The sequence below is a fragment of the Rattus rattus genome, chromosome 1 (assembly GCF_011064425.1).
Source record: "Rattus rattus isolate New Zealand chromosome 1, Rrattus_CSIRO_v1, whole genome shotgun sequence".
In the NCBI taxonomy this organism is placed as follows: Eukaryota; Metazoa; Chordata; class Mammalia; order Rodentia; family Muridae; genus Rattus; species Rattus rattus.
In genome coordinates, this window is record NC_046154.1 from 70,904,918 (window position 1) to 70,929,199 (window position 24,282).

At 39.0% G+C, this 24,282-nt stretch overlaps 1 protein-coding gene across 3 annotated transcripts in view; it reads left to right on the forward strand.

Annotated features, from left to right (window-relative positions):
• Zdhhc21 (zinc finger DHHC-type palmitoyltransferase 21) overlaps positions 1–16,196 on the forward strand; it is a 51,532-nt gene extending 35,336 nt beyond the window's left edge. For all 3 annotated transcript variants that reach the window (XM_032902389.1, XM_032902401.1, XM_032902394.1), the window contains 3 exons: positions 1,853–1,969; positions 12,998–13,041; positions 13,583–16,196. In XM_032902389.1, coding sequence (XP_032758280.1) covers positions 1,853–1,969; positions 12,998–13,041; positions 13,583–13,715 — 294 coding nt within the window. In that variant the 3' untranslated portion in view covers positions 13,716–16,196. The remainder of the gene's footprint in view (positions 1–1,852; positions 1,970–12,997; positions 13,042–13,582) is intronic.
• The last annotated feature ends 8,086 nt before the right edge of the window (positions 16,197–24,282 follow it).

Below are 24,282 nucleotides of genomic sequence, written 5' to 3' on the forward strand. Positions count from 1 at the left end.
TGGAGGGGTAGACCTGGGCTTAGAAGTAGTTACCTTAGCATAGTAATTTCTACTCTAAAAGCACACACGTGCCTTAAATCATTCTACCACATAAAATCATTTGCTAAAACCCAGAGACTTGTGGGGAATGAAGGCACTGTACCCCAAATGATTTTGTCAGTTACATTCAAAAAGGGTGAGAGCCGTCAGGAAGCACACAAACCCTGTTGAGCATGGAGTGAGGCTGAGTGTGGACTTAGGTTGTCTTGTGAGAATGAGTGTCAGAAGCAAGCATTGCAAAGGGAAGGCTGCAGGGATTGTGTGTGGGCATGGCTCATGTGATACACTCTAGGAGATGTTTGCCGAGCGAACTGTCTTGTGTGTTCCTCATGGCTTGATTCAATAGGGTGTGTACTTTAACTTGGTTCGTGTGGGGTCCTTGCAAATGCAATAAACAGGAAACACAGTCCTTGTAATGTTCAAGTTGTTGCTTCACGTGTGAAGTGCATTGCCTTTCAATTTTATTTTCATAAGTATTTATAATTAGACCTCTTAAAAGTGAAATGTTGGGTGACAGCTTAGTATTTCATGTTCCAGAACAATTCAAGTGGTTTGGGGAGTTTTAAGTTTTTCAGGCTAATGAGTAACTATTAAAGGTATAGAGTCTGTCAGCATGGTCCATAAAAAGGCATCAGTCTTTGATTCAAACAAACACGTTTTCTTCAGGCTCACCTAATATTTTATTTTTTCCTTCTACTACCTACCTACCTACCTACCTACCTACCTACCTACCTGTCTACGTGTCTATCTGTCTGTCTATTCATTCATTCTTTAGAAAATTGACTCCGTGCTGCTTAGCTTGGCCTTGGCTTTCTGGTCCTCCTGCCTTCACCTCCCAAGCTCTGGGATGCTTGCACTCTTCACTCCTGGCCCTACTTTTGGGATTGCCATCACACTCATAATCCTTAACCTTTGTCAGGAAGCATACGGTGGTGGCATTTGGGCATCTTCCAGTCCATCCATTGCATTAACACTGGCTGTTTTACTTTCAAGTTTAACAGCAACTGATTCCTGGAGAAATACTAATTCTTTGACTCTCTCCCTTGGTATTTTCAGTAACCATGATGTCAAATGGATTGCTCTTTGTTTTCCTGTCCTTAGAGCACAGTTCATGTTCAGATTGCTCAGTTTCATCCCCCGGAAATGACCAGAAAATGACCTTTGCCTTATTCTAGTTCCCATTTCCCATCATGTTCTTTTCTATCTCAGCAACACTGTATGCCAGCAGTATAGCATGGGACATTTGGGAGTGCATAGAGCACATCATTGTTGTTTATCCTGTGTGTAGTGCAGGCTAACTGAACGGGAGAACAAATGGAGTAGGCTTGGAGAAGGCTGTTCTTACACTGCTGTTAGGGAAGGTTCCCCTCGATGGTGCTATATTAGATAGATAATAAACATTTTAGTATTATAAATCATGCCTGTACATTCCAAACTTTAAGCAATGTAATAACAAACTTTCCTTTGTGGATCAAATACCCTATAGTGTTTCTGGTTTTTATTTTCCTCCACAAATTGTGTGCGTGCGTGTGTGTGTGTGTGTGTGTGTGTGTGTGTGTGTGTGTGTGTGTGTGTGTATTAGAAAGGTAACTTGTAACTCTGTGATTGAGAGAGATTATTATTTTAAGATATAATACAGTAGTGAAATCCTATAGCGTTCAACTTTTTATTGTAAGTTCTAAAGTTGTTTTTGAAATTTTCAAATATTTATGTGTTGCTGACATGGATCAAAAGGAGGAAGCAGTAAGGGGAATACGTATGCACAACATATTGTCTCTGCTTTCAATAGTTAAAGACTTTGTTTTTCTTGTAGGACCTCTTTGTTGTTCGGCATGAGCTGGCTATCATGAGGCTGGCGGCCTTTATGGGCATTACTATGTTAGTGGGAATCACTGGACTCTTTTATACACAACTGATTGGAATCATCACAGTAAGTAGACTTTTTTTTTTTTTTTTTCTGAGCTGGGGACCGAACCCAGGGCCTTGCGCTTGCTAGGCAAGTGCTCTACCACTGAGCTAAATCCCCAACCCCATAAGTAGACTTTTAATGTGCGACTTTAATAAAGTAGACTTGACATGTGTGAGCAAGCAATGTAATTGTGGACTTAATTCTAAAATGTTACAGGAAGTTTTACAAATTAAAGGGAAAAAATAACCACAATTGTTAATTACGTATAACGTATATATAAAAATTTGCATCCCTTTTTTTAAAATGTGTAGAGTATTTTTATATTACAGTAGACCTTGTGCTTATAGGCTTATTGATTACATAAAATTTTTTCTATTGATTAGCATCTAGTGTGGAATCATTTTTTCTAATCTTATTTCCTTTTATACCATACCAATCATTTTGTTTTCTGTGTTACAAACAACTCTTTAAACATCATTCTTTTTCATTAAATTATTTGAGATCAATTTCTGAAGATAGGCTTGCTAAGACAAGACTACTTTTAGTAGTAATTAAATCATTTCTTGGATGTCCTAATTAATTTATCAATGTGCAAGCTAACTTAATAAGTGATTATCACTGTTCAGTATGTCTGAAGACAGTCAGCTCCTTCTTCTATATTTGATATGGGAGAAAAGTCTTGAGGCAGCGCCAATCAACTTCGACATTTCTCTCCATCAGAGGCAGTCATTTTCTTACTACTTACTTGCCACAGTTGCATCAAACATGTGACAGTATGGTACTGCTCTGTGTGGACGTTTATTGCATATGTTTCTTAGGTCAGTTTGAGAGTATAGGAATAGAAGCAATGAGAGAGAAGACGGATGTTCTAGAGAATCAATAACCATAGTCAAATCCTTTTATCACAACGAAAGAGATTTGAAAAACTGAGAAAAATTGTAAGGATTGAACAAAAGAGCCCTCTGGTAGAGAGAATATAGGTCAAGTGGACTTTCTTATATATTATTGGAAGGAGTAGAACTTGACTTAACCTTGTTAGAGGGTCAATTACCAATGCCTATCAAAATTTAAAATGTACAATCCTTTGACCAACCTTGTCAAAATAGTCTTGTAGAAGCTATGTATTTGAATGTATGTGAACATGCTCAAAGGGGCTGCAACATTGTAGTATGTCTAACATCTATGTTGTGAATGAACATTTAAGTACTTAGCAGCATATAATGAATCAAGTAAAGAAAGAGCACCTCAGAGCCTAACATTAAAGCAACAGTATTCAAGAGTTATGGGACTGGCCTAAGGATGGACGTGCATGTCCATGAACTAGAACTGAAAACTAGATAGTCCTTTGCTTTCTATAGAGACTCAGTTTCAGAATGCCTTGTGTAAACTAAAATTTGCAGGAGCTGCTAAAATCCTTTTGGGATGGCATAGTATTTGCATATACACATGTGTAGTTTACCTCATTTCTGCATCCTTTATAATGTCTAATACAATATCAGTGCTATGCAAATAGTCTCTATACTGTGTTGTTTATGGGATGATGCATAGAAAAGTCTGAGCATGTTCAGTGCGAATACAAGTTTTTTCCTAGTATTCCTAGACTCTGGTTAGTTAAATGCACAGATACAGAACCCATGAAAACTGAGGGTCAGTAGATTTTCAATAAAAATGCCAAGACTATTTAGTGTGGAATACATAGTTCTGGGACAGATAGATATTCACAATAAAATGATCTCTGCTTCATGACATATGCAGAAAGCTAACCAAGAATGAATTACAGTGCTGAAATGGAGAGCCTAGAGCAACAACTCTCAGAAGAAAACATGATTGACAATGTTGGTATCTTAGACAGAGCACCCAAAGTCAAAACACCAGAGAAAAATAAGTTGGACTTCATCCAAATGACTTTTATCAAGGGGCTCTATTTAAGGCAGTGCAAGAAGACTTTAGAACTCAGTTGGTCTTCACGCACTGCTGTGTGTGTGCAGTGCAGTGTTGCAGAGTGCACCTCCACTGTTCTTTAAACAGTGAGCCACAGAGTCCCCCTAGACTTACCAGGTTTTTTATACATCCAGCCCAAAAGAGGGGCGTGTGTACCCACACAGCAGCTATTTCATAGGAGCCCCAGATGGGAAGCAAGCCAGTACCTGTCCATCATGTAGATGCAAGGATGTGTGATTTGCCTATGAGAATATGAAAAGAACAAAGTGCATGGTACTATGCATATAACCTTGAAGACATGCTAACTTAAAGACCACATTCTTCAACAAGGCAGTTTGTTTGAAATGTGCAGAATAGGAACGTAGAAGAAGAAAATGGCATTCTGGTAATATAGGGCTGGAAGGCTAAGGGTGACGGTTCAGGGGTATAGAGTGTCTTTCTATGAAGTAAACATATTCTAGAAGTGACATTATTGGGTCACATGGAGCCATTTTCCCTCACCATTGGACCTTGATCCAGGGAGGCACTGCCCTCCAACAGTGTATGAGAATCTCAGTTGCCCCACATCCTGTCATCATCTCTTGACAACAGTCTTGGTGATTGTAGGTATACTGTTGGTAATAGTACTTTTTTCTAGTACATTTCTCTGATGACTGATGTTGAACACTGTATGCTTATTGAGGCTTCATGCAGCTTTGTGAAGTGTTGAATCTTTTTTGTTTTGATTTTTGGAACCATTGAGTGTAAACTATTCCTAATACCTGTTGGTAGTGGTGATAATAAGTGGCATGGCTATGGGTGACAGTGCTGTAGATGGTGATGGTTTCCTAAGACCATGCTCTCTACGGTTACACACATTCATGAGTAGTTCCTAAGAACGAGCTTCTAATGCACAAATGTATCAGAGCCAACAGGTTATGTTTAATTTCCAACTTTGAATTTGTCAGAATTCCTACTGGGTATTTAAATCCCTCAAGCAGAATTTCTCAGATTCCCCTGTTCTTACTGTTAATGTCTAAGATTGGACATGTGGGAACATTCAGCTAAAAGTGCACAGCACTCCTGAGGGCTGGCAGAGGCTTCCTTCCCACTGCAAACCCATTAGCTTCCGAGATTGTACTGTGATGGCAACTATGTCATGCTTTTTAAAGGGTTTCTACTGTAAAGTCTGAGCATTCTGAGTTGTACATAATAAGTAAGTTATCTGTTACTTGCTTGGTCCTAACCAGATAGATTATTTCTAAACTGAGTAGAAACCACACAAAATGGTACATCTATGAGACACTGAGGAAAAGACGCAAGTGCTGAGAGAGAGGAATATATGTTGTCAGTCTGATCTTTAGCCACTGTTCTTGCCCTCAAATACCGATGCTCATAAGGAAGATTGCTCTGTATTGATTGAGGAGATAGCCCGTCTGGCAGCACAAATGTGAGGACCTGAGTTTGGGTTCTCAGTCCACAAATAAAAGCCAGGTGTGGCACAATGCATCTGTAACCCTGCATTGGAAGAGGGAAGCCAGTGCGGCCTTCCCTCTTCATTGGCCAGCTAGTAGCCGAATCAGTGAGCTCCAGGGTCAGTGAGAGACACTGCCCTATGACCCTCATGTCATAAAATGAAGAGTGACTGAAGAAGGCACCTGGTATCCATCTCTGGCCTCCACATGAATGTGTGCGAATGTACACACACCCGCACAGGTACCACACAGGTAAAGAAACTAGAGTATAAAGAAACGTTTTAATAACGTTTTCATGGATTGTTGTGGTGACTACCAAGCACTGTTCTTTTTGGATTAAGTTAATAATAGTTTCAGAATTTACTCCTTTCCTTGCTAATTCAGATTTCATTTTAAGGCTTAATTGTTTAAAGTTGTCATATTTTCAGTGCATGATATTGGGGTTGGGGATTTAGCTCAGTGGTAGAGCGCTTGCCTAGGAAGCGCAAGGCCCTGGGTTCGGTCCCCAGCTCCGAAAAAAAGAAGCAAAAAAAAAAAAAAAAAAAGATATTTTTAAATCTAAGGTACAAAATAACACTTAAAACATTTATAATATAGACTACGCATACCTTCTTCATAAATACTTGTTCTGTTCCATCTTTTATTAAATTAAGCTTGCCTATAAGCTTCATCATATCTGAACGCACAGGACTCTGTGCCATGAGCTAGCGGTGAGTTTGAAGACCGCATCAGAGCCATGGAGGAGTCACAGTGGACCAAGTCACTCCATGGAAGCAGTCTTCCTCTCCTACGCTTGTCTCCCAAAGGTTCTCAGGGAAGAAAGGATGTCATTCCTTATGGAGAACTAGAGTTTCCTAGCTCGAATGTAGGTCCACTAAACAAGTGACCAGCACTAGCCCAAGGTGTCAGAGAAACAGGGCTCTCATTTTTAGTAATTATTTCTCCATTGTTTCTTTAACCTGGAATGAATAAACTCTGTTAAAGGACTACAGACAATAGACAATCAGGAATTTCTAGTAAATCGACATTTTTCAGATTTGATTTAAATTAGGATGTAAATGTATGAGTTGTGTCGTGCTCTGAATGGGTACTGGAAGTCGTGTTTGGAGAGCGTTGGCTTTGCTGCACTCTACTTAGGAAACAAGTTCTCTTAGCAGCCCTTGCTGAGGAGCCCTTTCCTGCCCTTGCATCTGAATGAAGGAGACAGTGATGTTGTTATCAATGTCATTGACCAGAATTAAGGAGCAGTAGTCCCAGGCAGCAAGAGGGAAGTTGCTGCTGGTGAGCCCCATGTTAACAGTGCAGGGTAGCCAGACCAGTTTCCAGTGACAGGAGGTGTGGTCAAGAAGCCCAACAGCTGCTCAGCTCCCTAGGGAGGTCCTGACAGGGAGCTGTTGTCTGCCATGACACTCTTCTGACAGTTTGTCTGAATTTTGAATACAAGCATTTCTGTTTGCTGGGCAGAGCATTTTGTGTGCTCGTGTGAGCTTCTGATGTCTTCTTTGGAGCTCAGTGTGCTGAAGTTAGGGACAGGGTGAGAAAGATGTATTCAGCTGCAGCTTTGTAGACGCTCAAACTGTCTTAAGTGTGTTGCCTTTGTTCTCACAGATGCTGTTGAATTCTATTGGAATTTAAAAGAGGATTTTTAAAACTGTTGCATAGACAATGTTTCACCTTACACCTGCTGGCCCATGCTTGATTTGCAGTCAAAATTTGCCTACATATAGAAAGAATCATTAGTGCACGAGTGACTGGAGGTTTGACTAAGATTGGCCCTACAGGATCATATATTTGAATACTTACTCAGCAGGAAGTGGAACTCTGTGACAGGATTAGAAGGGTTGGAGAAAGTGTGTCCCTACTGGTGGCTTTGAGCGTCTGGATCAGGATGTAGACACATCAGCGACTTCTCCAGCACCGTGAGTGCGTTTGTGCTTTCAGGCTCCCTACCTAATGGAAGCAAGGCCCAGTTAAATGCTGTGATTTTTAAGAGTTCCTTGGTCACAGCAATAGAAGAGTTACGAAGACAGTGGCATAATTTTAACTGGGGCTAATCTTATGCAGTGAAAAATAGCTCATATTCAAAATCAGATTTAAAGGAGATGAGCTATTAAAAACATTTTATTAATCAATTAGAGAGTTTTTTGCTTTATAAATATGTATCCAGAAATGTAGGCCAAAAATTGTCAATCTTTATAATTGAGTTTTCCCAAATATCAGTGAATCAGTGAGGTGACTTAGTACAGTCTCTATGTAAGTCATTCTTTTTTTATTATGATGTTTTCTTTTATTGGATATTTTTTAAATTTACATTTCAAATGTAAATTTGCCAGTTTCCCCTCAGAAACCCACTATCCCATTCCCCCTCCCACTGCTTCTATGAGGGTGCTCCCCACCCATTCCCTCCCCTCCCCTCTCACTCCCTATATTATCATTCTTAAGGAGCTTCACTAGCAGCCAGCATTCCTCATGTGCAGATCATTGTAGCTCGCTTCTTTAAAGGGATATCTCTGGCTGTTTCTGCTTTCCTTCCTAAGTTATACAGATTTAAATCAAATAAATGTATTTCTAGTAGTAGTTATAGGACTTCCAACTGTAAAATTATATGACATATAGAAGTTTTAATACATATTGATCCTTTTAATCTCACAAAGACTTAGAAGGTAAGCATTCCTACTTAGGAATTGACATGTGCAGTTTTACTTTCTTACCTATTTTGTGTAGCCAGATGGTGGGTTGATGAAGAAAAGCAGAGAAATTATTTTGGAAAGAGATTTTTCAGTGGCTACAAATGTAAAACCTTCTGCATCTCCACCATTGTCTTGCAATTGATGAAATGTTTATGTGAACTTCACTTTTCAAATAAAAGACGCAGCTGGTCCTCTGTTTGCAATGGACACTAAGGAGCTGCCTGTTTCCAATAAGGAAACTGAGCTCTGGAGGAGGAGAGAACAAAGGTTAACAGGACTCCTGCCTTCCCATTGAAAACCTCAAAAATAAGGAGTAAAGCTTTATGGTGTTTCTGGTTTGCCTGGCCAGCTCTGTCCAGCTCTGTCCTACAGATAGGTATCAATGGTACCCAATTTGTATAACCTTGTTCTGCTACATGCTTTGGACTTTAAGGTTAAATGGGGATTAGAAAAATGGCTCAGAAAATGTTCTGCTCTTGCAGAGATCCTGAGTTCCTCTGTTGGGTGTTAGCCCTAGCCCTGGGAGATCTGATACCCTCTTCTGGCCTCCATGAACACCTTCATTCATTCACCACCACACACACATGCATATACTTTTAAAAAATTAAATGTGCTACTGTTTATATACTAGTAAGCAGTCAGATGATGCTCTTACAATTAGGAGAACAGGTATATGACATTGAACTACAAAAAATGTTCCTGAATGGTGTTTCCAAGGCTGCATACAGTAAGTCATGCAGTTAAGTACCTGTGTGCAGCATAGAGGCATCCTGGTCAGCGAGACCTATGAGGACAGATTTCAGGTGACTGTGAAGGCTATGTGGAGGTGTATTAAAGGGCTTCTCTCTGATGGCCACCTTTACTTTCATCAGGTCTTAAGTTTGGTATGCCAAGAAACTCCTTTGGAAACTGTTTCCAGAGTTAAACAGGCCCAAAGGCAAGTACTCTGCCACACTCTGAAGACAGTTGTTGGAACCAGATGGACTATTTATCCTTTATGTGTTGCTCAGGATGTCTGAGGACTCTCTACAACACATTCTTTTCCCCACAGGACAACAAATGTGGCCAAGTAGTGGTGCTTGGTGAGAGTGAACTGAAAGCAAGAACAGTTATCAGCCTGACTCAGGGGCTGCGTTTTCAGCCCTGTTAACCTGGTAATCAAGAAACCTATCTATGGTGATAAATTCTTGCTTTTCATACTACACCCCATTCCAATTTTCCAATAAATCCATCTCTTCCTTTTGTTAAAAATCTTTTTTTCTCCATTCCAGGCACAATCCAGCATTAAGTTAGGGTATAGTTTTTCCTTATAGTCATAATTTTATACTGAATCAGAAGGATCTCTTTTTATGACAGAATTAGCCACTAAGAGAAGACAAGGTATTAAAAGAGAGAATAGACCTGTTTCTGAAAGTCTTTTTTGCTTTTTTTTTAAAATGTAAAATTCCAGCTTTTAAAATAATGAGGTATTTATTCTCTTGTATTGTTTAGGTATTGAGGATGATTGAAGCTTTAGATATTGTGATCATTAGATCATTCTGGGCATAAACATTTCTCAGAACTAATTATCGCAGCACTCAGTAAATGCGATTCCGCATTTGTTAAAAGAATGGTTTATTTCCTAGCTAGCTGAGGCTGAATGTTGTATTTTTATTCCTTTTGTAGCATTTGTCTTGTTGGTCCTTCCCTAGTGCCACTAGAAGGTTTGAGTATCTTCGGTATGCTTAGAAAAATCTCATGTTTGTCCATGTTACAAAACAAAGTAAATCAAGACCAACTTAGCACTTGTACATATGTGGTTTTTATTTTTCCTTCAGTGACAGAGTCTGTCTGGTGCACTGCAGCCTGCTTATAAATGATAGGGTTCAACTCTCCTGTGCTCGCTGCCTAGCGCTCAGGTACAGACCTTATGCTGTTTTTGTGGTAATAGTATTCTGGATGACAGAGGTGGGAAAAGGTGGACACTTGCCATTCTAGAGAAAATAGTAGATTAATTTAGGCAGCTTCCCAACTACTGTTTATGACAAAGAGTGACGATCTCATCTTTTGAAAGAATAGCTGTTATCTACTCATGATTTAAATGCTTTCGATTTTGATGTCTGAAAACTCCAAAGGGCTTTCTATATGTGAAAGCTAAGCCTGCAGAGGCTTTTAAAGACATTTTTTTTTCAGGACCACACTAGATTCTATGCTGTAGATTCTGTAGTAAACCTGTCCCAGTATAATGGCGACAGTAGACCCACCACCCTGCCTTGTGTCCTCATGCAGCTTTTAGTTATAAAGAAGATGTTGTCAAAGGTTGTATTTCAGGTCGAGACCCCTTTGGGGTTGAAGACCCTTTCACTGAGATCACATATCATATTTACACTATGATTTATAACTAGCAAAGTTACAGTTATGAAAGAGTAATGAAAGTAATTTTATGGTTGGGGTCACCACAGCTTGAAGAACAGCATTAGGAAAGTTGAGAACCACTACTCTAGAGATAGCATGTGGTGACTGTCTGCTCTTTCCCTCTGCACTTTGATGTGGGTTCCTTTGCAGTGGCTTTTGCCATCTGCTCAGCATCCTAAGACATTGTCCATATGGCCTTTTCTTTTCCTTTATTGGATATTTTCTTTATTTACATTTCAAATGTTATTTCCATTCCTGGTTGCCCCTCTAGAAAACCCCTATCTCATCCTCTCTCCCCCTGCTTCTATGAGGGTGCTCCCCACCAACCCACCCACTCCCACCTTGCAGCCCTGGCATTCCCTGTACTGGGGCATGGAGCTTTCACAGGACCAAGGGCCTCTTGTCCCATTGATGTCCGACAAGGATGTCCTCTGCTACATATGCAGATGGAGCCATGGGTCCCTCCATGTGTACTCTTTGGTTGGTGGTATAGACCCTGGGAGCTCTGGGGGGGTGGGGATGGGTCTGGTTGGTTGATATTGTTGTTCTTCCTATGGGTTGCAAACCCCTTCAACTCCTTCAGTCCTTTCTCTAACTCCTCCATTGGGGACCCCATGCTCAGTCCAAGGTTGGCTGCGAGCATCTGCCTCTGTATTTGTCAGGCTCTGGCAAAGCCTCTCAGGATACAGCTATATCAGGCTCCATTCAGCATGTACTTCTTAGCATCCACAATATTGTCTGGGTTTGGTGACTGTATATAGGATGGACCCCCAGGTGGGGCAGTCTCTGGATGGCCTTTCCTTCAGTATCTGCTCCACATTTTGTTTCCATATTTCCTCTTGTGAGTATTTTGTACCCCTTTCTAAGAAGAATTGAAGCATCCACACTTCAGTATTCCTGCTTCTTGAGCATCATGTGATCTGTGAATTATTTCTTGGGTATTCCAAGATTTTGGGCTAATATCCACTTATCAATGAGTGCATACCAAGTATGTTTTTCTGTGATTCGGTTACCTCACTCAGGATGATATTTTCCAGTTCTATCCATTTGCCTATGAATTTCATGAAGTCATTATTTTTGATATCAGAGTATCCATTGCATAAATGTGCCACATTTTCTCTAACCATTCCTCTGTTGAGGGACATCTGGGTTCTTTCCAGCTTCTGGCTATTATAAATAAGGCTGCTATGAACATAGTTGAGCATGTGTCCTTGTTACATGTTAGAGCATCTCCTGAGCATATACCCAAAAGATGCTCTAACAACTACCCTTTTCTACTTCCATTAGAACCACTTCTCTAAATGCTTAAGATATTTTCTCACGTATTTATAGACTGTTCTTTCATTTAGAATGAATAAAACATTTGTTTGGGGAGGAAGTTATGCAACACAGCAAACAGAATCTTATTTTCAACATAGTTGTTAAGTTTCAAGACATATAAAAAACTAACATGTACGGAATATATAGTAACTCTGCCATCGTTTTGCAAATCTTTTTGCAAATCTTCAGAAAATGCTGTAAATGAAACTATTGTCTGTTGCTAGTCTCATAAAAAGCAGGTTTACTTCTCCCTTCTAGAGGCTAGCTGCTTGCTCAGCATATCTGATAGTTTGTCATCCCTGAATGTAAAAGGTTAGTGCCACTAAAGGAAAGGTCTGCAGCCAAGTCATTTTTACACTGACAAGTGTTTCCATGAATGGTTCTGATTATTACTGCTTTACTCCGCCGTCTGTCATAAATGAACAAGGCAGTAAGGTTGAATCATGGGACGTGGGGAAGATTTAGCCAATGTTTTTGCATATTTGAAAAATGTTTCCTTTGTATTGCTTTAAAATGTGCTTACAGTTTACATTTTTACCTAGCTATAAGGTTGAACAATTTATATATTGGGTATTTGGCTATCACAACAATTTGTCAATATAATCGATAGATTCTTGGTTATTGGAGTTTGCATCCACACTTTCAGAAACGCTTCTGCTGAAGAGCTTTCCTTCTAGGTCTGCATTGCAGCCCTGTAAAAACACACAGGAGAAATTGCATTTTTGTAAAGGTTTGGTTTGCTTGTTGGGGGAACTAAGAAATGTTTTCTTTTTATTAGAGAATATTAATCATCTAATCTTATTTAAACATATTGTAACACAATTAATTTATAGATTTGCCTTGTTATTTATAGAAGTCTGTAAAATCCAGAACCAGTAGTATTCTTTGTCTCTTTATAGTTATGTATTCATTGATAGCTTTTATGTGTTATTTTGATACTTATTTTTAGTGTATATTTTCAGAAAGTTGAGTTAAATGGAAATAGCTTGGCTTTTAAAAGAATTACCAAGGAACCAGGTGTCCTCAGAGGTTATAATCAAATGCAATAGTTCTTGGAGAAGTGTTTAACATTTTTGTAGTTCACTAATTTTTTGACATGATGTAATGTTCATTTTATTTTTTAAGAGGACTTCAGGATGTATATAAACTTGTTAAATCTTTGTAATATTTTCTGGATCGGCTTATATATTACATAAATAAAATATTGATAAATTCATTACATCTGAATATAATTTTTCTGTTTTTAATAGGATACAACATCTATTGAAAAAATGTCAAACTGTTGTGAAGAAATGTAAGTATTAAGTTATAGTGATCTTATTTAAAAATAGAAACAACTGACTACCTTTGAGAATTGTGTGCCTATGTTAATAGTAGGAAAGTAATATATTGATGTCTTTTTCCTGTCCTGTCTGAAGCCCAAGCTAGACAGGCGTATCCCAGTCTTACAGTAGTGGCTTTCAGCCATGAGAGCTCTTAAACAAAATAAGTACTGATCACTCTTGTTCCCTGTCTCACAGAAGTAAGCTAAATTATTTGTCCTGAAAGTACATCAAAAGAGATTTGCTACTGTGTTGTTGACACACATTCTGTTATGCTGAGCTTCTCCTCTGCTTCCAGAGTTACCCTAGGTTGATTGACGATGCAGATACAATATCTGCTATCCAGAGCTGAAGCTCAGCTGCATGCCACATTGAAAGGAAAGCTGTGTTTGTGATGCTGAGACACAATGCATCAGAGTCCAGTAATGGATCCCCAGCCAACCTGTATTGTTTTAGCTGACTGAAGTGCACCATGGGAGTGCTGTCTTTCACTAATAATGCTGTCTTCTGTAGATCGCGGCCCCGAAAGCCATGGCAGCAGACCTTCTCAGAAGTTTTTGGCACTCGTTGGAAGATCCTGTGGTTCATTCCTTTCAGGCAGAGGCAACCACTGAGAGTTCCCTACCACTTTGCCAATCACGTCTAAACAGATGGATGGTGGGCACAGATGGGTCCTCCATGCTGGAAATGCGTTACAGGTTTTATGAGAATAGAACTATGACAGTCTTCAAGTCAATTAAAATCCACCCACCAATCTTAGGCATCATAATGTGCCCCAGGCTTCATTTTAATAGTGATCTTGATCCTGTTGTGGGGCTAATACAAGATCTATATTTAAGTTTTAAAAGCATGTTTACTTTTAAATTAGCCTTGCACCAGGATTCTTTAAACGCTTCTGTTACTAGACTCAAAGGCAGTGATTGGGATAAAACAATGGTACATACATTTTCTTCAGTACTCGGAAGATTTTAAATTCTAGTTTATAGAAATTTGAGATGTTTTATGTTTACCTTTAAGCAGTACTAACCAAATTTGAATTTAATTCTTCAAGTTTACAAAAGTGGATACTTGGTTATGTGTAAATTTTCTTTTTTTGAATATCAGTTAAATGATGTTACTACTTGCTTTTGATGTGCTGCAGGGTTTTTACAGTGCAGTGAGCAGCAAGGCACAGTGGCTGCCTGGGAGCAGCTCTCGGATGCTCCTCTTTCCTCCTCAGCAGTCACAGACGACACCACGGGTGTAGCGCACCAACTACTACCTTACTGTAAAGGAGAGATGCTTTTCTCTTCTGCAGCAGTCATTGACTGCTAATAGAATATCTGCTCCCAGGAGACATTTGTGACCAGTCAGGCATATATTCCTGTTTTACCCTAAGATTCTAATGACTGAAGAGGGTAGGAAGTTTGCAATAATTCCAGTTACTTCTTCAAGTGCAGTTATATTAAAAAGCAGATGTTTTAAATGCTCAACTGGATGGTGTGTAATGTACAGTGTAAAGAGGAAAACTGCTTTTAAAGTATGTATACTTTTATTTATCTGCCACTAGATCTCACTGTGCACATTGAAGGTTTATATATGTAGAATAGATGCTGCTCAACTTATATCAAAGTTTAAAGTAGGTCACAAAATTCATATACCAGTAATCACCCCAGTTAAAATTGAATTTGCATTGGCGAGTTCTAATTTGTATCACTCCAGAGACCTTTTATTAATGTCAGGATATTATTGTAAAATAGGATAATCTACGGTAGTGATGGTCCCTTAACAACATGGGTCTATTGTATGCAAAGACATTTCATATGAGTTAATTTCTTTTCATTTAGAATACTGAAGATGTATATGTTTTGTGTGCTTGGTGATCTTTTCCCTGAAAAGAAATTGAACAAATCTACCATTCTTGAACCATATACATACTTTTCTTATAAGAGTTGTAAAGTAAGGAATCATAGCTGGGAAATACTGTGGCTAGTTCTTTCAGATACTGTAAATGTCTTATAAAATATCCTGAGTAGAATAATCTCTTTGCAGAAATATTAATACCATATTTTCATGTTCTAATAATTATGTTTATTATTTAAAACTTAGAAGTGGCAGATGGAAATATTTATTGGTGCTAAGACATATAGCAAGTTTAATATAAGAAACATTTATAAAGGTTAGGAAACCTAAAATTAGTATGTTTTAGTCTAGGCAGAGGGGTTGGAGTTTATGTGAGCTGATTGACTAAATTGGCTGGCGACAGTTACTAAGGGAGTGGTGTATATCTAATGTGGGGAGGTAGGCGTCGAATGCCTGCCTTCAGCTGTGTATGTTCAGTTCACTCAAGACGTGGAGCGTCCACAGCAGAGCCAAGTGCAGGCCCAGTGTGGAGCTCCGTAACTGCGTGTACTTCTGGAGCAGAGTGGCTCTGGCACAGAGGCAATGGGCAGGGATAGCCACTTCCCCGTGTGGAGGTCTGTGGATTTGGTTTGCTCGCATTTACCACTTCTGGGCACATCATCTTCCCTTTCTCTTTGCTCTCCCTGTCCTGACCCCTCTCTGCAGAATTTCCTAAGTAGTCATTGGACTTAATGCACAGTTTGACCTACAGAAATGCTATTATTGATGTATTTATAAGAATCTATATTGCAGTGTATCTATATATACTCACACAGTATTGTCCAATGTATGTGTCTGGCCCCACAAGGGGTTTGCAATCTATTTAGATTCCTAGAGAAAAGCCTGTTGGCCATTTCCTAGGGATTAAGCTCCTATGTTCTTTCTGCGCCCTCTTTTGGCTAATTGATGTAATTATTCTGGCTCTAGAGGCTTTTACTATCCTGTTAGTGGGTTGTATCGCCAATCTAGGAACATGCCAGAGGTGTACACTTATCGGAACATATGTATAAAAGTGTAAAGTTTTATAAACATTGAAAATGGATGTGTTACTGTTGGCGATGTTCCTTCTAGGTGAAGTGCTCAGCTGTATGTATGTATATTCTTGTATACTTTTTACTGTCGCTCACAAGTTTAGATTAGGGTAAGCTAGTTCTTGATTTTACTTTAAACCTTTTTGTGGCAACTTATTTTGTTAGCATTATAAAACTTACTTAAAATACTATTTTATTAAAAGACGAAACATTTATTACAGTTGCTGTGGTAACTGTGTTATCCGGTATGTTTTATTGAGAATTAAAAAAAAGTACATGTAGTTTTTTCAATTCAATTTTGGGATGGTCCCCTTCCACACATACACAGGCTCAATTGCCTTAAAATAATTAGTAATTGGTTAATAATACTATTTTTTCTTTGCTTTTTAAAAAACCTTCTCAGTGAGAATTAACCCTGTAGATTCAATAGCCCCTTTACTCTGAGTAATGGAGGGCATAGCTGCCCATGTGGAGTCTTAGGAAGCAGTGGGGCAAGGAGATGGCTCCTTCTTCTCTATATTGCATTGCAGTACATAGAAACCTCCTTTTTAATTAGCAAAATGTGTGTCAGAAGATATTTTTACCTTAGCAAAGTCACCTCTTGGGATTCTGCAGTTCAAATGTTAATACCAGTTCGCAAATACTTGGCAAACAATTAGAGTTGGGCCTGCAAGGTGGTTCAGTACATAAGGGTATTTGCTGTGCATGACTGGTGACCAGATTTTGGCCCATGAACCCACTTAGGTGAAGAAGGAAAAACCAAAGCACCTGACTCCACAGAATTGTCCGCTGACCTCCACAAACATGCCTTGGCACTCATGCCCTCTCCCCCATCATCATTCATTCATTCATTCATTCATTCATTCATTCATTCATTCATCTCACACACCACACATTAAGTTTTGTGATATCTAATAAGCTTGATGTTGGTAACAAAGGACTAAGTTCAGAATCTTCTAAACATTAAACAATCTCTAAGGAGTCTTTGTTACCAGACTTCCATTTCAAATTACTAAGCTAGCTGATGTTACATGAAAATAAAAACCTATTTTATTTTATAAGTTATGTTTAAAATGTTTTAGGTAACATAAAAGACATTTAAAATTGTAGCTAACAGGGTAATCTCTTTTTCAGAAGACAATTTACTTTTAATAGTAATAAAGTAGGGGTCCATATGTACCTCAACAATAGAGTGCACAAGATGCCCAGGATTTAATTCCAAGAATCAAGAAAAGACAGGAAGAGGGTATAGAGCATAGCTGTACCCTAGATGCAGAAGGACTGAGTCAGACATCTCAGAACATTTCATTAATGTGCATAAGTGGTTCCTTTAAGGATGGTGGCTCATTCTAGCTATTCTTAATGAGACTTTGAGCTATTTCCATATAAGTAACTATTTTGCTCCAAAGATATATTAATTCTAAACAGTAATCACAAAGACTCAAATTAAGAATACACTTCCAAATAGGAGATACAAATGAGTTTAGATGAAAGCCACATAGTTTTCTGTGTTAGTTCATGGTTAATTTGAGTGTTCTTACATGTATTGCTAAAAAAAAAAAAAAAAAAAAAAAATCACAATTTGTCTTGCAATGGCTTAACATGGTACTAATATTCATTAGTATTATGCTAATTTCAGTCTAGACTGTCTGTTCTCTGGGTAGTTCTCTTGTGTGACACGTATCAGTAAGTAGATAGCCTAGCTACAGTTCACTACACTATCATACTTGACTATGTAAGTTTTTGACATGACCTCTACTATACATACATATATTGGAAATTTATTACAAACATTATGTAATTTACTAGTAGTTAAAACATTAGACTTTCACCCACCTCTACTAATGCTTTGAGAATTACAAATGTTGACAGATGGAGTTAGTAGGTCCTGTAAACTTACTGCGTTCTACTTGCTAGTGTTATTGACCATGTAATTAGCTAAGCAGTGAGAACGTGGTTCAGTACCCACATCTGTCATTGCCGTCTGGGGTAGGAACCATACTCGGAACTTAGTTACAAATAAAAATTTTAGTATAATTTATGCTTAGCTGTTCTTAGATTCTACAGTATTTTACAGTAGAACATGGGAAAGTATTAGAAGCTGTTTACATGAAGTACTTTGTACCAGTACTGTCACTGAGTATATGAACCAATATTAGCATTTCTGCTACCTTTGAGATGGTGATGACTTAACTTCAAGAAGTGACTTTTCCCACTTTTTTCCATTACCTTTATGCATTTTTAAACAAAATTTATTTTTTAAAAGCTGTTTTGTTAAAACCAATAATATTTTTATCAGTTCTTTTATCAGATGTGGCAATATTATCTGCTAGTGATAATTTGAAGCAAATTATTATTATTATTATTATTATTATTATTATTATTATTATTATTATTATTTGGAGACAGGGTTTTACTGGCTTTGCACTCAGAGTCCGCCTACTTTTGCCTGCCACATTCTGGGATCATGGGCATATGCTGCTGTGCTTGGCTCAGTGCTTAAAATTCTTAAGTCATTGGTAATACTGATCTTCCATTGTCATATCTCTTACTGTATTACAGCTTTCCCTGTGTCTACCCTAGAGTTCAGGTACCAATGAGTAATAAATATCCAAAAACTAGATTAAGAAAGTCAGGGACATTAGTAAGATGGAGCGAAGGCCCAAGGACATGAATAATCAGCATCTGAAAAGAGCTGACTGGAGACTGAACTGTCCTGGCCACCTCCTCCTCGTCCCCGCTGGCACCATGTCACTGTAGAGCTCTGTGACGTGTGTAGATACCTGCACAGTCACTCTGGGAAGCATTTGGTCTGAGCTGTTCCATCTTCACTCACTGTTCTTCCTCCTTGGCTGGCCCGATGCTCTTGAGAGATTATTTTTAACTTCAGGTGATTGTGTAGGGTAAGTTCACCTGAAGCATTTTTAGCATGCACATGTTAAAACTAACATGGAAGTGTAGCTGTAATAAAAGGAAAAATGATAGCCTGCTCAAAGTTTAAAAGAACTGGAACCTGTCTGAGGAGTCTTATAGCAAAGAAAGAATACTGAGTCACCAGAGAAAATCAGCAACTTAGTTATGAAGGAAGGAATCTGTTGGTGTTCATGAGACCCTGGAGGCCTTCTTTTCTGAAGCCCTTATTCCCTTGCATGTACAGGTAGTGCTCTCATAGTTGCTCAATAACTAATTACACGTATAAAACACTTTTCATCTCAGTAGCTTTATACGCAGAGGCGTAGCCTGAGCACCTGTGACCGCAGGCGTGCTCCTCTGTGCTTTGCCTGCCTGCCTCAGTCAGCACTCGGTCTGGTTGTTTGTAGGCTGTCAGTTAGAGGGAAGACGCATCTGCATACTGATAGCTCTGTGTCCAAGCCAGTGTGGATGCATGATATTTTAACCTACTCGTGCCTGAAATTAGAGTTTTACAACCTGAACAGTTAAAACATCCTGGTGCTATTCACGTTAGCGTTGAGTTACATTTTTAATTCTTGAACCAAAGAGTCAGTTTTCTTTTGGTTGACTGAGAGCTTCTTATGTTCGTGTCTGAAGAAGTGAACAGTCTTGACAGCTTACATTCAGCAGAGTCAATTGAAATGAATCTACCTAGACTCATTTTTATTTTGTTGTGCAGATTAGTGTGGGCTTTACTTTTGTACTTATGTGGCTACTTTATAAGGTATTTCAATAGGCTGAAGCTACTAAAGATTAGAGAATCACTTTTCAAAAGTTCCCCCCTCCCTGGGTCTTCTTACTTCAGCAGTGAAGAAAAAATTATTTCTATAAGCAAAGTAATTCTATTGAACAATTTTAACATCTGTTCAACCAGATGCTAAAATAAAGGGCAAATAATGGGTCCATTTTTATTTACAAGTCAAGAATTTAGTATCTCTGTGTGTGGGGGTGTATAATCCGTAATGGCTTTAAATAATGATACAGGTATTTGCTTATTTTGAAAATGTGAATGAAATTAAAAGACACTTTAAAACATAAAAATCACAAACACATGCATACACAAACACTTTCCCAATAGGAGGCCTAAAGGTACATTGATTTAAGCCAACACCCTGACAGTTGAACTTCACATCAAAAGCAGTTCTGCTGCTCACCATATGTGAAAATTAGAGTTTTATTGTTTTACAGACTAATTTTTTTCAGTGATTTATTTTACATAACTGGCAGACCAGAGTCCTCTGGATAGATCGTCCAGGTGTGGTACCGCTGCTCATGATCGACTTCTCTGTGCTTCCCCTGAAGCTCTACAGACACTTATCAGTGTTTCCTCAGAGAGAAGCTGCCAGGACTGATCGCTCAGCCAAGCAAGTAACCATGCAGCTGACTGGGAAAGTAGACAGTCGTGGAAATGCTTGTGTCGTTTCCAGCAGCTTCAGTCTGTGTCTCCTTCTGAATGAAAAAAAAAAAACCAATCAATCCTAAAACTTGAACGGTGACGAGCTCATGTGCATGAGGTGTTTATAGATGAGCAGTTAGACAGGAAGCAGGGGAGGGCAGCACTGTGGCTCTTGTGAGAATGTTGCCACTGGAGTGTGTCTTAATAAGCCCATTGCTTGTCCATTGCTTAAAAGGCAGAGTGTAGTCATTTTTCTCAAGTAGGAAAAGAGAGAATTTGCCACTGCTTGCTGTCTCCTGGTGTGATTATTAAAAAGCAAAGAAAAAACCAACATAAAATAAAAGCAACTAAAGATACAGAAAGAAGAAATTCATCCCCATCAGAGATTTTCGGATGAATGGGTTGTAAGCCCAAGGACAGACAGAGGAAAACAGAGTGCAGGGAATTAGTCTGGCTAGTTTAATCACTGACAACACCTGTGTCATTCTGATGCTCTGAAAACTTGCTATCTGCTGCAATTCTCACATATCCCTAATTGAAAAACACTGCCTGAGTTTTAATAATGGTGTGTACTGTAGGTGCGTAGGAAGACCCTGTCTGACAGTCACTGGGTGTGCTTTCATTCAGCTATACTATGTGTACGTCTGAGGGCCGTTCGCCTGCCTCGTCTGCTGTTTTGTTTTGTCTCTTAGCTAGGAAACCTTCACTAACATTTCCAGTGCTAGTGGTAATAAGGAAGAGTGGGTAAGAGACTCGTGAGCACTCTGAGGAGAGGGAGGGAGTTGACAGGTGGGTGGGAACTACGAGGTATATGTAATTGTTTAGATGAGATGTCTACACTGGTTCTTCTAATGAAAATGGACTATGTATCTACCTTAAGAAAAACATTGCTTTTAATATTTATTTTAGTGATTTTGTTTTATTCATGTGATACTCTATATTCTTTGCAAATTGCTTTTAATTTAAATTGTGGAATTTTTACTTCTCTTGAAATGTACTATGTACTGTATTTTTAGAAATCTTATTTTTAAATAAATATTTTTGAAAAACATAGGAGTGTTTTTATCCTCTTACCTCCTTAATTATTAAAATTTACTAATATTCAGAGTTTTAGAATTATCATGTCCTAAGACTACCCCACCCCAAACTTTGTGCCATTTGGATGAATATTTAAAAATTAGTGGCCTTAGGTTCTTCTACCACAATCACAGAAAAACAAGGTATAAATATTGGACTTAAAATTGACAGTATTCCTTGGAAGGTATATTATTTTATAGATCGTCCAATCGCTACATTCAACTGTCTCATGTATTTGTGTTATGCTTGATGCTTCTTTGTGGAAATATTTTTCTTGAGGAATAGCTTTCACATAGTGAAGTGGGAAGAAGGGTCAGTCTAGGCACTGCTTTAAATCTTGAGTTTGGAAGGCTTCGCTCTTAGGGCATCAGCTCATACAGACTTTCAGGACGTCTAGGGACAAGTCTCCAAGCCTGCAGTAGCTGCTTGCTGTGAACACAGACAGTAGATTAGAGAGAAGGAGCTGAGCACAGACATGTCAGGTCCACACAGGTAAGCTGTCAGGTCGCCCTGCCAATAAAAGAGGGAATAACTTATCCTTTGAAATCTTTACATTTTTTAACAGAATAGCAATTTTAACAAATATCCTGTATTAATATGGCTTGTAGATAAGCCTAGGGATTTTGTGGTGGTTGGTGAACTGAAACACTTGTTACCCTCTGACATTTTCAAAGACTATGAAACTCTTACCTGGTTCTGTTCATTTTTTTTCTCTAACTCTAAGCACTTCATGTTTTAGCTTCATGTTTTATGAATAGTCTCCTGACTATTCATAAAAATTATTACAGATATTAGTATTTTTGTTATCTTTATATTAATTTACTGTATTCTAATTTAAAAGGGAGGGACTAGGGAGATGGTTCTGCAGTGAGAGTTCTTGTTGCTCTCGCAAAGTACATGAATTTGGTTCCCAGCACCCATATGGGCAGCTAACAGCTGGGTAACTCCAACTCCTGAGGATCTGAGACTGTCTTCTGCCCTCTGCAGGTACCTGCACACAGGTGTGCATACACGTACACAAGACACAGGCATACAGAAAATGAAATCTTTAAAAAAGCACATAAAAGTGTAAGAGGGAAATTAGATGTGCATATATTTAAACAAAAGCTCACTTTGATTTAACAATTTAAAATCTTTTCATAAAACAGCTGCCTTCAGAGAAGAAAGTTGGTTTCACGTTTTATGATTCAGTCTCTCAGAAGAAATTTGATCTTATGCAGAGAATGTAATTGGAAAAGGAAGGGGTATTTTACTAGCTTCTTCAAGTAACTGGATATTCCTTTATATGACACAAACCCACAAGTTGTTCCAGTTATGGCTGTCATCAAGAAGACAGATGACGGCTAATGTCTGCATGAATCCTGGGGAAAAGAATCCCTATACTGTCTGTGGGAATGCAAGCTTAGAGTAGCCACTTTGGAAATCAGTCTGGAAGTTTCTCAAGGAAGGAAGGAAGAAATAAAGCTAGTTTGTGACCCAGATACAACATGTGTGTACCCAAAGGACAACCATACTCCAGAGATGCCTTCATATCACTGATACTTACTACCCTTACTCCAAACACATAGGCAAAGGAAACAGCCTACTTGTCTACCAGCTTACATATAATGAAAATGTACGGATGGAAAAGGAAAATTGTAGATAAATAGATGAAACTGGGAAAAACATAGACTGGTTGTGATTGTGTCCCAGAAGGACAAATAAAAGTTCTCATGTGAACTAGTTCTAACTCAAGTACAAGTGGAAGCCAAGAAGCTAGGAAATGGAACATGGTGGGGCAGGGGTCTGAGTACAAGGGGCATATTGAAACATAGTAAAGGGAAGTGGTGGATGGGATTATGGAGGGTGGAGAGGTTTAAGCAGGGAATGTGGGAGGATTAGGGAGATGAGGCAGTGAGGAGGGTTAACCAAAATGAACAGTATATAGAAAAGCCATGTGGAAACCTAATGTTTTAGAATTCAAATAAAGAGAAGCTGAAGTGAGTTACCTCACATGACTAGATAAAGCTACTTCTAGAAGCAGTTGATTACTGAACAACCAGACACCTCCACAGATGTTGGTCAGGGAAGCCCCAGAGGTTCCCAGAACAATGAAGCCCTTGTCAATCCTATTGATTGCTCACTAGAACTAGAGGTGAAGATGCTATGGCTGAAGGCACCATGCACCTCAGTTACGAGGAACAGAGAACGCAAGCTGGAAGTTTCCTTCCCGCTGGCTAGTTTCCATAGTGCCAGGTGACATGTAGGCTGCTGGAGAGAGGTGTGTGTGGAGGGCGTGGGTAGACGGTCTTGCCCAGCTGTGAGCCATTAAAGCAGTATACTAGGCAAGATGAGCTTACCTTTATAGTACTGGCACAACTATTGTGGGTGTAACCAACTGCCCTCTGCATTTAAGGCTCACTCCACAAAAGGGAACCTCTGTCTGCTACTGTAAACCCAGTTAGTAATCCATGGCTGTGGAAGTCATTAAGTCTAAGAAAGAAACTTACTACCCTTATCTAGCTACGTGGGCATAGCATACCCATAGACAAAGCTACTCTTGGCCATAGTCAGAGAACCTCTCTTTGTAGTGAACAACAATGAATACAGGTACTCAAGGCTGGCTAAGAGCTTGATCATAAGTGACAGTTTAGGACTAAGATCACCTAAGACGAGAGGGAAGGAAGAATGTAACCCAAAGTGAGTGTGGAATGCCATCCTCTAGATTCATAAAACCACTGTGACCAGGAATTCAAAACTGTGCTTACCTGCCCAGCACCACAGAAGACTGCCTTGTCAACCACCCGTCATGGAAGGGAGAGGAGCCCATGGACCGTACTCTTCAATGCTGAAGAAGTGGCTATTGGTAGACTCTTAAGAGAGGGGGAGTCATTGTC